The sequence below is a fragment of the Protomyctophum parallelum genome (genome assembly GCF_964188405.1).
Source record: "Protomyctophum parallelum genome assembly, chromosome: 2".
Lineage (NCBI taxonomy): Eukaryota > Metazoa > Chordata > Actinopteri > Myctophiformes > Myctophidae > Protomyctophum > Protomyctophum parallelum.
The window spans coordinates 36,932,317-36,949,284 of NC_139699.1; the positions used below are offsets into that span (position 1 = coordinate 36,932,317).

Sequence of the window (16,968 nt, forward strand, 5' to 3'; positions counted from 1 at the left end):
ATGCTGACAAAGAAACTCCATATGGGCATAACAGGGACACAGAAATAGTATCTTGGTGGGGCATGCATTTCCGACTTGCATGTAGAGGCCCCACGGGCACTGCTCTAGTAATAACAATGGACAAACTACTGGTTTTCTTATTGTGCAAAATAATGCATCGGCATTTATTTGCCCCTGAGTGAAATGCATTATATTGTTACTTGTTTCCATTACTTTGTATGGCTTGATATAGTTTTCAAGCTTACAAGGTCATCATCATCACCAACAATGTTGTAATTTATTTATTTATTGTGTGACTCCTCTTTTCTGCAGTGTTTGCCTATGGTGCCACTGGAGCAGGCAAAACGCATACGATGTTAGGCTCACCAGATGAACCGGGGGTTATGTACCGCACTATGAAGGAGCTGTTCATGCGCATGGAGTCACTCAAGGAGGAGAAAGACTTTGATATTTCATTCTCATATCTCGAGGTGAGTATTTTTTTAGACATTTCCTTTTTGCAATCTACATTGGCTGCTTCTGTCAGAAATTACTCTGCTACCTGACATTTGCTAACCTCGCGTCACCTCGGAGGAAAGCCTGGTCTATATATATACCTGTGTGTGTGTGTGTGTGTGTATATATATATACATCTATATATATATATACAGCTTTTTTGGCAGATATATGGATATACCAAACAAATTGTAGGCTGACTAGGCATGTATCCCACAATACCATACAAAAACAATACATCGGTCAGACTTGCAAAATTGCTGCCTTTTGGAAAAATTCACCATTCTAAAAAAAATGCCCAAATTTGACGTCCACATGAATCATCTCGATGCAAAGAGCTTTGACTTCTGGAAGGTGGGGGTGTCTGTTGCCTTCCCTATTGTACTTCCTATTTGACTAAGATGCTTCCCAAGGAACCGCTGTTTCATAAACTACATAAAATAAATGTCTAGTTTCTTTTAGGACAATTATAATGAAACGTTAATGCTAATTAGCCCTTCGCTAAATCCCACCCTAAAAAGCTATTCTCCAATGCCAATCAAAATAGTTTAGGAACTGTTGCTATGCAGGTCAAGCTTTCGCCACCTCATTGCTGTCAATGCATGGCTTAACATGCAATCAAATACAACTTTTCGGATGTATGGGCTGTTAAGGCTAGAAAGTAGTTTTTTTCCACTCAGTAGACGTTCCCGCATAACTTCCCGGGTTTGATGATTATGTCAAGCGCATACCCTCTATAGACCGATTCCGTAGCGGGTCTCATGGTCGCGCAGCCTACGTATTTCCTGTAGGCTGACTCGACATAGCTGCGGGGGTAAAACCCTCACCAGGCGCACCTCTTCCACTACAGTGAACGGCAGAGTGACTGATGTTAGTTTGCCTCAAACTTTACTCCTTTACCTGCTTTTTTACTAACACTAACATTACAAAGATGCCCAGAACATCGAGATGAACCTGTGTAGTTTATGGCTGCTCCAACAGTAGTGGCAACATAAAAAAAACGGAATGTCTAATATCCACCGCGGTAGCGGAGACCAGAGCCATTGAGTAATGGTTGAGACGAAGCAGTGAAAGATACATAACGCCAGTCTTACCCAATACCAAATATTTCTGTTTTATTAACACAAGGCTGCTGTACTTTATACCTCATACTTTAAATGCTTATATGAGGTATAAAATACAGCAGCCTTGTGTTCATAAAACAGAAAGATTGGGTATTGGGTAAGACTGAAATTATGTATCTTTCAGGACCCTTCACTGCTTTGTCTCAACCATTACTCAATGGCTCTGGTCTCAGCCACCACGGTGGATATTTTGACATTCCGTTTATTTTTATTTTTATGTTGCCACTACTGTTGGAGCAGCCATAAACTACACAGGTTCATCTCGATGTTCTGGGCATCTTTGTAATGTTAGTGTTAGTAAAAAAGCAGGTAAAGGAGTAAAGTTTGAGGCAAACTAACATCAGTCACTCTGCCGTTCACTGTAGTGGAAGAGGTGCGCCTGGTGAGGGTTTTACCCCTGCAGCTACGTCGAGTCCGCCTACAGGAAATACGTAGGCTGCGACCATGAGACCCGCTACGGAATCGGTCTATAGAGCGTCGCAGTCCCACCCCCTTTCAGAATGACGAGTGGCCCAGGAAATGAATCCCAATGCATTTTGCCCATAGGCTTTTCTTAAAGTATTTATTTAAAGACTGTTACGCCGCGGACAAAGCCAACTCGGATCGTGACAAATCATGACAATGAACACAATATTTTGGGCCGATCAAATCATTAGAAAGAAGAAAATAAAGGCAGGAGACAACACTATTTGTTTTGTTTTTCTTCTTATAAATTATTTGATCGGCCAAGATCAGCAAAATGCATTGGGATTCATTTCCTGGGCCACTCGTCGTTCTTAAAGGGGGTGGGACTGCGACGCTCTATTGGACAAGGATGGTTGGGGAGGCACTTAGCGAAGGGCTAATTAGTTAAGATCAGTGTGTGACGGATTCATTAATCTGCCACTGATTTATGCTTTATTTCTCCATGTTTGCAGGTTTACAATGAGCAGATCAGAGACTTGTTGGCTAATGTTGGCCCCCTGGCAGTGAGGGAGGACATGAATAAAGGAGTCGTGGTGACAGGCCTCACATTGCATCGGGTTAGTGACAATTCTAATCTATTTCAACTGTCAACTCTATCGTTTATGTTCTCTTGTTGTGGAATTTGGTGCATACAAGATTGATAGTCACCATGTTTCATGCCTAAAATATACATGGTCTTCAATATATATATAGCCTGGTAAACCATCATGAATTCACATTATCATCCTGCAGACCGGTCTAGCTGTTTGGGCCCAAAGCACAGCCACTGATTGGCTCTTCCACTTTTTGCTTTCTAATTTATAAAAGCAATGCAGCTTCCGTTTACTTGTGCACATGGAGCTACACTGAATTTAATTTGAGAAAACTAAACAATCACAAGGAACTTCTGTATTCTCAAAACCCATGTGTAAATTGAGCCTGAACTGTGGCCTACAAAAACACCAGGCTCTTTGGCGTGAAAGTAATAATCAATTTTGATTTATTACTCCAGTAAAATCTGGAGTGTGTGAACTTTGGAAGTGCTTTCTCTCTCTCTCTCTCTCTCTCTCTCTCTCTCTCTCCTCAAGAACTTGGTTCTATCATTAAAGACTTTATTCTCATAAAATCATTAGCATAGTAAAATAAATTGATATTTCTGTCGCTCTGACTCCATCATGCCCCAACGTATCTGTTTTATCCGACTTTTCCGTTTACATCTAAAGTATCTATCTAGGGGATAATTCTGGCCATTTCAACTAGTTTTGTATTGTCACCAATCAGAAGTTAAGATTCATCACTTCTTGAGTTTTGGTTCTAGTCTCTGTGTGATGGCCATGTGCACGGCACCCTAATGTAATCTGATGGGGCATACATGATGTTGAACGGAAAGAACACCAACACACCTTGCCATACGGCTCACAGTGCAATCGTGATTGAACTGAAATGCTTTTTTCTCCAACACATGTCATTCTCCTCTTGACTCTTTGAAGCCCAAGTCTGCAGACCACATTCTTGAGGCTTTGGAATATGGCAATCAAAACAGGACACAGCATCCAACTGATATGAATGCCAACTCTTCTCGCTCCCATGCTGTATTTCAGGTATTTCAATTGAGGAAGGTGAACTAGGTCTAATTGTAATTAATCTAATTATGATCATTAGTACTCTAACCACTGATGCCTTTAGTGTAGACAGATTTCAACAACGGGATAGCATGCCTCTAAATATTCTTATTATTCTCAATGTGATTGACCGTGAGTTGACATGTTTGTGTTTCTCGTCCTCTAGATTTACTTGAAGCAGAAGGACAAGACTGCCAGCCTCAATCCTAATGCCTGTGTGGCCAAAATGAGCCTGATAGACCTGGCGGGCTCAGAGAGAGCCAGTGCCACCAATTGCAAAGGAGCACGTTTCCGTGAAGGCGCAAACATCAACAAGTCACTTCTCGCTCTAGGGAATGTTATCAATGCTCTTGCTGATCCCAAGGTAAGTTAAAATTGTCCCTAATTGTCCATGTCTATGAGTACTACTTAGATGCACTACTTTGTGTGTAATTCACGCATGCATAAGTAAAGCTAAGCCTGAAAGAATGCTGTATTCAATGTTACATTGTTCAATGTTACATTATACACGTGTTCTCTAAGTACACTGTAGCCAGTGCAACATTCTGCCATCCCTGCCTAGTTAGGCGTGCAGACATGCCCTTATATATTATACATATCATTGAGACATGTATGTATGTATGCTCAAACTATGTCAGCTGACATTTGTGATTAGTTTATGATAGTTTTCCTTTCCTATCAGAAATTTGCATTTCCATTTGCGTTTTGAGCGAAAATAGACTAGAGCAACTTTTCTTGAGAAGATACTATGCCAATTAATTCTAATTCAGAAAATAAATACAGTAAACACTTTATTCTGTGTTAGTACTTCTAGTGTGTGTGTGTGTGTGTGTGTGTGTGTGTGTGTGTGTGTGTGTGTGTGTGTGTGTGTGTGTGTGTGTGTGTGTGTGTGTGTGTGTGTGTGCGCGCGTGCGCGAGTGCACTCGGTGACACAGAATCCTACATATGACATGGGACTATTATGTTTTATTTTTATCGACCAGTTAAAATGGGTGATTGGGCTAGTAGGTCTACAATTCACACTTTAAAATAAACCCAATAACTGCCACTGTTAGTTGTTTTCTTCTTACTGGTGATCCTGAAATTGTAATGCTTGTTTATATGCATTACAAAATATATGGATGCATATTGATGTTCAACTAGTCTAGATTTACCCATTGCAGACCTTTGTTTCTGGTGTTTACAACAAGTCTTTTAGTTTTTATACTTGTAGTTGCTCAGCAATAACTGTTGATTGCTAAATGGGATAATTTGTAATTTTACATAATGTGCCTGACATTCTCATGGAATATAGAGTAAATATCTGACCTCCCTATGATTCAAGGAGCCTGGGAAGTGGGGGAGTCAACTGAGTATTTGGGTATTATTTCATTCCAGTTGCATACATTAACCTGTCAACCAGTCGTCTCGTTTTACGCACCAGTCCCAGGGGCCCAAACGCAAGCAGGCCACATGCATTTAGGAAATGCTGCACAAACGTGCCACCGCCATAGTGAAATGTGACCCGTCCCGACCAGCTTGTTTCATTCTTGGGGAAAGATATCTTTATGTCCTTGCTGTGCTGGATCAGTCTGGTACTAGCCACCAATCGAGTGTTGCATTTTGGTCCCTTTTGTATGCTGTACCAACCACAACACTGCCCCATCCCAAAGGTTACCAGTGCTGTACAGTTTACTGTAGGCCCACAGGGAATTTATGTCTCAAAAAGAGGTGGTGGTTTGCTACCAGACAGGAACATCTGCTGTCATGCACTCAGTATGTAATTTTGCTACTTACTTCAGATAAAAATGCCTGCCTATTATTTGCAGCACTTATTTTCATTCAGTGATTGGCTACTCAGCTCTGATTTACATCAGTTCCTGCTTTTCTTTGTGGAGGGAAACTGGGATTTATTTGCTAATGATTGCTCAAATGTGATTGCAAGTATTGCATCTTGTAATAAGTAATAAATACTTACCAAATTGTCATTTGTCATAAATACCCCTGACGTAAAAACTGACGTTTTGCTCAATACAAATGTAGTGCTGATTGCTGAATGGCGCTATGGCAGCTGCAAGCCGGAGAAGAGATTATTGTTTTCCTTCAGTGTTTCTACAGCATTTCCTTTGAATTCTTGCAATTTGAATCTCCATGAGATTGAGAATCACCTGTAGCTGTGTCATTATTGTCATTATAGACCGTTCTAGACCAGCTGCACAGTGACTGCAGACCAGTCAGGGTGTCTGTTTCAGTTTGTAACTCAACCTTAACTCTTCATATTGAGGTTGGTTTCCTATTGGTTTCAGTGGCTGCTGATTCAAACCACATAGTTTAGTGTTAATGAGCTTCACCTGTGGTTGTAAACAGAGCTGTCTTTGTGTCTTAGTGCTCCAGTGTGGATGCTTATGAGCCAATGTCATGACTCTTGGTTTTACTTTCTGCCTTTATTCAACTATGTTGTCTAGTTTTACACCCAGTGCCTTACTAACCTGGCATTGCTCCTTAGTTTATAGTTCCAACAAAATGGGTTACCATTAAAAACGGACTCCAGAGATATTACAATAGTTTAGCATACATTACACAATACACAATGTCAATCTAGCCATCTTTCAGTGTTACCTGCCATTGACGGAACTTGCAACTGTTGAGTCAAAGAATGTGTACTCTACTGTATATGGACACATTTTGTTTAACGTTATTTTTAAGCCTGATATCCTAATGATTGTTCCAGTGTGGTTATAACCTAAGAAAAAAGAATGAATCAAAATCTTAATAGAAAACGTTGAACTGTAACTGGATGAAAAGCAGTCTTGCAGTCTAATGGCACCGTCTGATTAAAAATTTGAGACATCTCTTGGCTCCACATAGTCGACCACAGACATTGGCTGTCCACAGTATTGCTGTCCAGCAATTCTGGATGTCACAGGTGTATTGCCTTGTGTCAGAACTAACAGATGGTATGCAAACAATTAGCTAGGAGTCTGCATACCACAAGAATAATGTCTAGTGTTTGCCCTAGATTTTTGAGGCCTCATAATATGAGCTGAAAATTAAACGGGGCATACAAGGTGCAGAGAATTACTCTATAAAGTGTGTGCAATGTGCAGCATAAAGCCCAGCAATCGTGTGTTCATGCTCTACTCAACAAGAACATTAAATCTACCCCACATGTGGACTCTATAAAGTCAAGAGGTCTACATCAGAAAAACACAATGTCCTACATTAGGTCTGGGTATGTACATGCATGAACATTTTAGAAAACATCAGATAATATTTGCACGATTGTTCAGATGACTTAAATTATGCTGCACCCTATGTAGAGAATTCCATCGTCATCTGCCCCTTTGGGAAGAAAGAATTGACCACTAATTATGTGGTTGCTATAACATGTCTTTAGATATTGCAGAGATATACTTAATTGATCATTGTTGTCAGCTTAACTTGCTTTTTTTCCCCCTTTTTGTAAAAAGGGGGGAAAAAAAGTTTTAAAATAACTATTGCCAATTTTGTTTTTATGAAGTAAAGTGCTAAAGTCGGGAATTAATCAAGACAATACTGAAACCCTTCAGCCAAACTATCAGACTCATGGCACGCACCTACCACTACACCAGTTGAGGTGCAGCTAGACAGGAACAGCATCTGGCTAGCCTAGAACCTCGGTTAGCAACCATGGCTCTCACTTCACCTCATTCTGATTGACCCATGTTTGTTTGAGAACAGCCGTGCAGTACAATACTGAATAAAATCTTGCTGGTTCAGGGAGATCATATACTCAGGAATTGTATTTTTTCCCCCTATAAGTTTTCACATAATTTGTCTTAATCTTATTTCGCCAACAGCTTGTATTTCACGTATATTACTTGATGACCAAACCTGTTACGTTGTGTATTTAAAACAAACCTCATCATTAGGCCAAATGGAATCTGCAGGTTTTTTTCTGTGGTGATAAGGTTATCCAGGACTATAATCAATGTGTTTGGAGCAAAAATACCTCTAAACAAGCTAAATAAACCTTACGTTTTCATCAGAACACCGCGGCCGCGTATTCCGTCCTGTTGCAAATGCACTTGTTCAATAAGCTGATGTGTTATTAATTTGTTTCAGCGTAAGAAGTCTGCTCACATACCATACAGAGACAGCAAGCTGACACGACTTCTTAAAGACTCCTTGGGAGGCAACTGCAGGACAGTCATGATCGCCAATGTCAGCTCCTCATCCCTGTCATATGATGACACCCTTAACACATTGAAGTATGCCAACAGGGCCAAGGAGATAAAGACCTCGGTACGTCAACTCAATACTAGTTATATCATATTAGCTTTCTATAAGATAATTCGATTTCAATGAAGCATTGACAGGATTCTTCAATTACTATTACTGTGTACTATTATTTTCCACCCAAAGTAAAATCAATTTTTTGAAATATATGTCTCTGTCATCAGCTGAAGAGCAATGTTGTCACCTTGGACAGTCACATTGGCCAGTATGCATTAATATGTGAAAAACAGCGACAAGAGGTATTATAACAAGCAACTCTACTCACTGACAAGATACACATTTAAAATATGCATTCACAGTCTGGCATCAGTTATCCCTACCAATAATGTCTTCATACATTTTCATATTACATTTGTCTTCATGGTAATTTATAGAAGCATTTTATTAACCCTCAGTTTCAATCTAATATTGTATTTCTATTGAAGATTGCAGAGTTGAAGCAGAAGCTGAAAGCTTATGAGGACAACAAGAAGGAAATGTCTATGCCTGGGGATTCTAACACAGCAGAGTTTAAAAAGTAAGTTTGTCTGAGTGAGAGACATCGTTTCTAATTCTGGCTATGGAGACAAAGCACAAAGCCATTTGCCAATGTTGACAGTTGTGATACAAGAACTAGCCCAGAAGCCATGAGACTTGTGGTTTTATCAGCGGTTCAGGCGGCTTTAGGTCAATAATAAATAATGAATTGGGTCAGGTAGTTTAGGATCTAATTAGGCATGGTGGTGTAGGTTATATCCCTATCATTAAGATCAAATTGACTTGCCAGCTGGATGGGGTGGTTACATGGTTAACCGTGTATGAAAATATTTTACTATCCATTTTGGGGGACCATAGACCAAAATCAACAAACATAAATTACTTAAATATTACGTGTTCATTTGAAACAAAGTGCCCCCCAGTCGTATTTTAAGAATATGCCTCCCCCTTTACAGTGTTTCAGTATACCAACCAGTAACATTTCCACAGCAGGTGAAATGCAAAAATAGAATTAAGAACATCAACAACTAGACCGTTTGTGTATGGAAGATGTGTGGTGCAGCCTTGATGTGTTGGAGCTGAGCTTAGGGGCTAGTAAATGTGTTACTAGTACTGTCACTTTTAACAGGATGGACATCAGCTTTGTTCCTTTGTGTTTTTGAATATTGCCCCCTCGACACAGACCTGGAAGGTAGTCCACCCTGGAGGTTGTATGTTTCTTTGTTAAATGTGAGCATGTAAAGCCCTTTAGGCCCTCCCAATTTATAGCTTGTGTATTACTGTGTATAGGTAATTGTAGAGAAGGAAACAATTGAAGTGGGCATGGGCAAATCCCTTTCATTTTAGTGTTGTGAAAAAAATAGATTTTCAAAGATGAGTTATTTAAGAAAAAAATATTTAAGTGCCTTTGAACAGGGCATGATGGTAGGTGCCAGACGCACTGGTTTGAATGTGTCTCTGTGTACAACACTGCTGGGCTTTTCACACTCAACAGTGTCCGTGTATATCTGCAATAGTTCACAACTCAAAGGACATGCAGCCAACGTCAGGCCAGTGGTTGAAAACAGCTCATTGATGGTCGAGGTCAAAGGAGGCTGACGCAAGTTGTGCAGAAGAACTGAGTCAACTGGAAGTTCTGTCTGCTACATTGGTGCCAAAGACTCATAAAAGAATAGTAAACATACATTACAAGTCAGAGTAGCTCAGTCAATACAGAGCTCTCTTCGCCTTAAGTTTGGACCACAAGGTCATACGTTCAATCCCGAGCACACTTTTATGGCACATGTATCACTTCTTAATTAAAAAAAAGGACAGGTTACAGGAGGAAAGGAGGCACTGGACCATTCAGACAGTTTAAGCCCTTAATTTATTATCAGGGTGAAAGTTTAAAAACGACAACGTTTCGATGCATCAGTCACATCTTCGTCAGGTCATGATCAATGTATTATGCATATTAGAGTTCCAGTTGTCCAGAACCGCCGATCCACCCGAAATGCAAATCGTGTGGATCGGCTTATATGGGTAATTCCCATATATGACAATATACTGCAGGCATTAGGGATTTCCATATATGGGCATAAAATGGATAAGGACGGAGAGATATAGAGAACTCCATTTATGGGCATAAAAGTGACGCAGGCAGTTGGCAGACACCAAGATCTCCATATATAGGCACAAAGGGAACACAGACACAATGGCTCTGCAAAGACGTTAGAACTCTGACAACAGGTATAACGGGTGGGCCTTGCATTCCTTATTTACATCATTCCTGACTTGCATGGTTCCCAAATATTAAAAAAAAAATAAGTGATTGAGGAAGCACATTGTGGAGAAGGGAAAAAGCTGGTCAGAGCCCTGCAGGTCCATAGGCCTACATGTAAATCTAATTGTGATTAATTGACTATTCATTTTCTCTCACTGCAAGTGTACGTTTTTTATCCCGCACCCGTCAAAATTGGCAAAAAACGACCCATGAATTATTGTAATTTTGTGTAAGACAAGATTGTGAACCCAGCTATCGGGTAGCGTCTCAGATATTCAGTTTTTAGGTGGACCTGTGAAGATGGCGCTGAAAAACTGAATGAGTCTCAGTCCCACACATTTCATTCATCGGCATCAGAATTCACAACTCGCACAATGAGAGCCTCAGTAGAGAGGCTGCACGCTTCACTATTAAAAATTCAGCAGTCTAGCAAGGCCACGATGGTTCCTACGTCACAAGGGTTACATTGGAGAGTGCAGTCACATTTCAGCGACAGCACTCCAGTTTGCTTATTTACCTCCTGTCCTCTGCCTGACAGGGACTGCATTTATATGCAGCCCATCTGTCAACCCAATTTTAAACAAATTAACTTCTATATGAGGTTCAGTAACCGCCACCTTTATCAGAAATCTTCTAAATTATCTAGTTAAATGCTAGAATATCATAAGAATATTCTATAAATTACTGAACAATGTTGTTCATCGAAATGATGAGACGACTCACTTACTAATTATTTGGTGTCATCTCCAAAGGGCGAAATGAATGAGGAAAAGCTACTGCAGTATGTTTCAATATTTGGGTGAAATTGTTAAACCTTTCTGTGTAACACTTTTCATGGCACCTCATTTCTACATGGCACATTAATGAATGTCGGTACAGTTCTTTGAATACGGTAGCTTCTAGTTCTGCTCTAGTTTTGGTGAATATTAAGTAGTATTATGTATATTAAGTAATATTTTGTGGGGGGCACAGGGGGCCACGCATTAAAAGTAAATTAATTAATGGAACTATCATCATATTGCTGACCTATTTCTACCATATAGTGCAACTTTCGTTCAACTTTGACCCCTTTATCACATGGAACTATTTTTTGGGCGATATGGACACAAAAAACAGTTCTGTATGTTAGAGGGGTAAAAAATGAACGAAAGTTGCACTATATGGTAGAAATAGGTCAACAATACAAATGACGCTAGTTTTCTGAATAATTTACTTTTAATGTGTGGCCCCTTGTGCCCCTCACAAAATGACCAGAAATACTTAATATTTCGCCAAAACCAGAGCAGAACTCCCACCACGGGACAATCAATTAATACAGTTGCAACCACTATATTAAGTAAAATAATTCAAATTTTCTTCTAATGTTATCTAATGTTTAATTCTAATGTACCGTTTTCTGTCTCTAGGGTGTCCGAATCTATCCAGAGAATTTTCTCCAGCCGGGCCCAGATCAGGAGCGAACAGCTGGATTTGGAGAGACAACTGAAGGAGAATGAGCTGCGCCAGCGCCACAGTGAGGAGAACAACCTGCAGATCCAATTCTTCTGTGGCAGAGAAAAGACTGAGAAGGTAACGATACATAATTTTGCTGTCTACAGATTATTTCATCTCCTCAGAAACAACCACTGCTGAGTCATTGTTCCACTTTTCTCTGCATTATGGATATTTTAACCACTCTTTCATACCCCTATGGGACAGTGACAATGCTGCTCTAAGCCATCTGAGCCTCAGCTCTGGGTTTACTGTAACCTTATGAGGCTGACAAATTGATTCCAACTGTTTTTCCATTCCAAATACTTAGTTTTATTCCTTTGGTTGAGCATTGTTGATATTCAAAGACTATGCGTCATACTGCTCTCCGCATAACCCTTCTCAAAGTATTTTCATGTAACATCTGTAAATGATGATAAATTTGAATCTATATTTCGTTTCCATCAGGCCACCTGTAAACATGAGCGCAGGATGGCCGCTTTGCTCACAAAGAGACAGCACATATACAAGCGTATGGAGGAAGCAGAAAGACGGTTCCTGGAGAATGACGGCTGCCTTCATCGGGTAGAGAATGAGATGAAGCTGCTGGGGCCGGATGCCCAGCCCCCAGAGGTAAACACAACCTACGTCATGTCATTTGGAATTAATCTGTTGGGTGATTAAAAAAACTGGGCATTGTATAAAATATAAACCGATACGATTAGTAGCCATGCCTACTGCTCAGTGTATTATAATGACAATTCAAACAAAGCAGTGCTCACTGACGGTCTTTGATGTGCGCTGTGTAAGCCTACCTTGAATGCATTGCCTGACCCGTCAACTGTTGCAAATCCCAACGTGGCCAATTGGCCATCGGTTCAACAGTGCCCAAGATTACCTGCTCACAAACAGACAAACTCACGTGAGTGAAAACACAATCAAATGTATTGATTAATTTTTAAGTCGTTAGTGCAGTGAGAAAGATTGCCTCCCTTGAACATGGCCAGCTGTGTTTGTGTCGATGCTTGGCAAGCCGGATGCATCACTGTGGATACAAACCCCTAGATAATGTACCTGTGATGGACAGCTACTTGACCCATGTGCCACCTGAGCACCCTCCGACAGGCTGGGAGGAGGAGAATGTTTTCGGTGTGTGACTGTATGTTTGCGTAGCTGGACCGAAGTCATTCCACCCCAATGTTTTCAAATCAGCCTAATTTGTGGCACTATAATTGGCCTCACGGTGGTACTATTTGTGGTGGCAGCTTTACCTTTTGGCCTAAAACTCTTGAACCATAGGTTGTGCAGTCAAATCTATTTTTCCCTGGAAATATCGGATGACACAACTCCCCATATATTATGAGAACTGATTAATTGCTTTAGCACTATTTACACAACTGGTTTAGCTGTTGTGTAGTTCCCTATGATAATCACATTTTGTGGAGACATACAGAATGTCTACTTTTGTGGAGATGCATACAAATCAACCCTTAGAAAACTTGCACCACGGCCTAAAAAGACCTGCTGGCTGGATTGACACAGAATGTGCTGCACACCTTCATGCTTCCTGGAAGATGAACTAATGACACCCTTAGTCTTAGATCAAATGGTGGTCAAATTTTGACTTTCTCTTCTTCTTCTTTTTTCCACATTTAAAATATTTATTTGAATGTAGTCAAATAGTTTTAGGACTATTCAAACGAACGCTAATATGCTGGGTGAACATAATCGGCCAATTAGTGCACACGCCTGTGACAGCATCTCTTCCTGTGACGTGAAAACAAAGTGGAAGCAGACTGTAGGGCTGGGTGCAATAACCGCAATACCGCCATACCGCCGGTATGTAACGCATACCGCGGTATCGGGTTCATTACCGCGGTTAAAAAATTTTTTAAATGAAAAGTGTATCATAATAAACAGTGACGCTCAGTCAGTCTAATCATGCCAGCAACACAACACCAGAGGGAGTTCAAAAAACCATGTGCAACCCAGATTCGGCACAAACAAGGATTGATTGATTGATTGATTGATTAAAATATTTATTAACAGTTTGCAGAATTACACTACATTTCAAGCACAACTCAATACAAAGACTGTTAACTGTGAGTGGACACTTGTTTACAAGAGGGTCCACCTAAATTCATTTCACTCCTATGCCACAAAAATGTGGAACGCCCTACCAACTGTCATTAAGATGTAAATCCCTTGACTCCACCCACCCCTTTCCCCCCTCACTGTATACGTTTTCCCCCTTTTTACCTCCTTTATGATGATTTCCTGTTTTTGGCTTTATAGAAGTGCATAGTGTACAAAATGATATGATGAATTGAAAATGGTGGACCCTCTTGTAAACAAGTGTAATGCTTTATGGCAGGGGTATTCAATTAGATTAGGCCTCCTATGTGACACAGACTGAGTAGAAAGAAACGTGCCATTTTATCATGACTATTAGTGAGGACCTATTATATGAAGATAGGTTCAAAAGTGGTCCTTTAATGATTACCGTCATTATGGTAATCTCACAATTAATATCGCACACACCATACCTGTAACTTTTATTAGCCCTCTTCCGGGGGGGCGGGGGGGGGGGGTATGGGGGCCGGCAATAACCGCGGTAATAAAAATGCCATACCGCCCCAGCCCTAGCAGACTGCCAGTATTAGCCAAGTTTGGCTAGCGTGTCTGTGTGTAACCTCATTTCCAGTCTGTCCCATGGGAGAAAGGTGTGTGTGTGTGTGAAGGCATTTGATAGACTGAGGAGCCCAAGGGAGGTGACATGTGGAGGAGAAGACCTGCCTTGTTTTGAAACACAACGGCTTGTTATAGTAATTCCACTTGTTTATCTGGGACACAAGTCACACAATGCAGCTTTAATAATTTCAGGGTGCTGCTGCATCTTGGCTACAGTAGTTTAGTTACATATTTTTGTATTTTCAGCCAGACGCTCATTTTGATACAAAGCGGCTTGCCACATCCTAGAATGCTGTGAATTGATTGCCAATTGCCATTAATGCCATTAATGGCCAGTTGTGCCCAAATATTTATTCTTTATTATATTTTAGACATTCAAATTTATTAAAGTGCGTATAAATTATGAGACGAACAGATGAACATAATAAGATAAGGGGGAAAAACATCATGTGTGTGTGATCTTTGATGCTTTTAAGTTTTAAGGCTCACTCACTGCTTGGTGTTTTTGTTTGTTTATTTTGGAAGGTAGGCTGTCTCTCTACTGGTGTCGTGACTGTTTTCTTCCCATCTGTTCTCCCAGTAATTAGAACCGTGCTCATTTTATTTCTCTGGCTCACTCATGGATCACTGAAGAGAATAAATCAATATCCTTTACTCATCCCTCACACGGCCGCCAGTTACCTAAAACCATTTATTTATTTATTTCTTCTTCATCCTTCTTTCCAGGAAGTGGCTCAGAACTATCATGCACCCACCGGTCAAATGTTCTCTTTTCTGTTGTCGTACTTTCCTTACGTCAGAGTTTGTTTTGTTTTTTTCACCACCACCACCCCTCCCTCACCCTTCCTCGCCAAAGATAAGGCAGGTCTTCACAGGGAAATGAAAAAATCGGCACACCATTTTCTATATGACTTCATTTTGATCCAGCACCCAGCCTATAGGTATTGATGTGGGTGTCCTTTTTGACTGTTTGTTCAGTCTCCTCTACTACTAGGTCTTCACAGGGAACATGGCATAGGAGAAATTCCTGCTTGTGTTGGCTCCCATAACTTTTCTTACTTATTCCTTTAGAATAGGTAATCTCTGAATTACTGAATAGGCTGTTCTCACTTCTCGCCCCTTGCAGGTCCTCAAGAAAGACCTCCATATCCACAGACTGCAGCTGCAAGTAAATGACCTAAAACAACACGTTCAGCAGATTATCCAGCTCACCGTGCTTCAGGATCGGGAGAGCAAGCGTACACAGAAGTAGGTTGACAGGGCCTGTATCACTGATTTTACACAACTAGAATGTCAATGTTCAACAGCGAGGCTTCTCCGAAACTGCACTCGTCCTTAACACCTTTCTGTTCTGATTGCTGTTACATTTCAGAATGGTGAACATCTTGTTGCCAACTTACAGCCGACAATACTGTGCTCTGCATGGAGCTGCGCTTCTCACACCAGCAGATGAGGTGGAAAACCGTGAGATAGAGCAACTGGTGTTGAAAGAGAGAGGTGTGGTGTGGGCAGACCAGGAAGGTGTGCAGAATCCGATAGGAGAGCAAACTATGGAAGCAGACAACAAGATGGACGAGGCAGGGCAGTTCACGTTCTGCCAGGATCTAGCACCTGTCCTGAAATTCTCCCACCTACTTTACCACCAGAACAGCCCCTGCAGTAAGTCACAATTCCCTGATTCACTTTGATAGTTCTTATGGGTTTGTGTTTAGGGATGTTATTCCACCCCACACACGCATACAAATGATGTGTTTATGAGTTTGTTTTGGGGTGTTTTTCACCCACCCTTTCAAATGAAGTTATTTGTGTTCAAAGATTCTGAGTGACTTGAATCTCTCTCTCGGTACAAATCATTATCAAAGGCCAATATTCAATAGTGAGGTATTCCATGTTAGTCTGTCTGAAAAAGTGTCTGACATTTATCATTACTAGAGTAGGCCGGTGTACTCTGGGCTCAGGCCTACTCTGGGACAATACAGGTCGGGAATGCATGCCCAAATAATTTATGGAATACATGTTGTACTTGTTATACCTGTTCTCAGAGTACCCACCAGTGCGGAACCCACTATTGTACAACCAATAAATATGGATTGGAGATATGGGGAGTCCAGATGTAGTCATAAACTGCTAACGTTTTGTTGATGTACAGTATATAAGAATATGCACGTTATTTTCCATTGCAGATGCCACACTGTACTACTTATATTAGAATCCACTGTAGAGCATCCAACTTTGTCATGCATCTATACGAACACTGTTGGCCCGTATTTGGGGGAGGTAAGCAGAGCGGGAGGCCGGGAACTGGCTGGGACGGTGATATTTGTGACTGCACGTTCCACTACGGGCTGGGGCGGTCAGCATGCAGGGACTGTTGGGTGGGCGAAGTAGGAGGCGCTGGGTGCAATTTAGAACTTCCTATTTTCCACCATGTAATATGACAGAATTTAAGAGGTGGAGGCATGGCAAATGTCATTTTGCAATTATGAAGACGGTAAAATGTGCTCTCCGACACCGTGGCGTGCACAAAACGGCACTGAATTAGTCATGGGTGTATTTAGGGCGTCACCTCCATAAACCCAATCAGCTTGGCGGGTGCCATTCCCTTTAACAGTAAGCTGATCCCCGG

The 16,968-nt window shown here is 41.0% G+C and overlaps 1 protein-coding gene across 2 annotated transcripts in view; it reads left to right on the forward strand.

The window, feature by feature from the left end:
• Nucleotides 1-16,968, forward strand: part of kif18a (kinesin family member 18A) — a 31,011-nt gene that overhangs the window by 1,888 nt on the left and 12,155 nt on the right. For both annotated transcript variants that reach the window (XM_083791331.1, XM_083791332.1), the window contains exons 3-13: nt 313-470; nt 2,537-2,641; nt 3,554-3,664; nt 3,852-4,049; nt 7,769-7,948; nt 8,107-8,181; nt 8,368-8,459; nt 11,588-11,750; nt 12,120-12,284; nt 15,469-15,590; nt 15,715-16,001. In XM_083791331.1, coding sequence (XP_083647457.1) covers nt 313-470; nt 2,537-2,641; nt 3,554-3,664; nt 3,852-4,049; nt 7,769-7,948; nt 8,107-8,181; nt 8,368-8,459; nt 11,588-11,750; nt 12,120-12,284; nt 15,469-15,590; nt 15,715-16,001 — 1,656 coding nt within the window. The remainder of the gene's footprint in view (nt 1-312; nt 471-2,536; nt 2,642-3,553; nt 3,665-3,851; nt 4,050-7,768; nt 7,949-8,106; nt 8,182-8,367; nt 8,460-11,587; nt 11,751-12,119; nt 12,285-15,468; nt 15,591-15,714; nt 16,002-16,968) is intronic.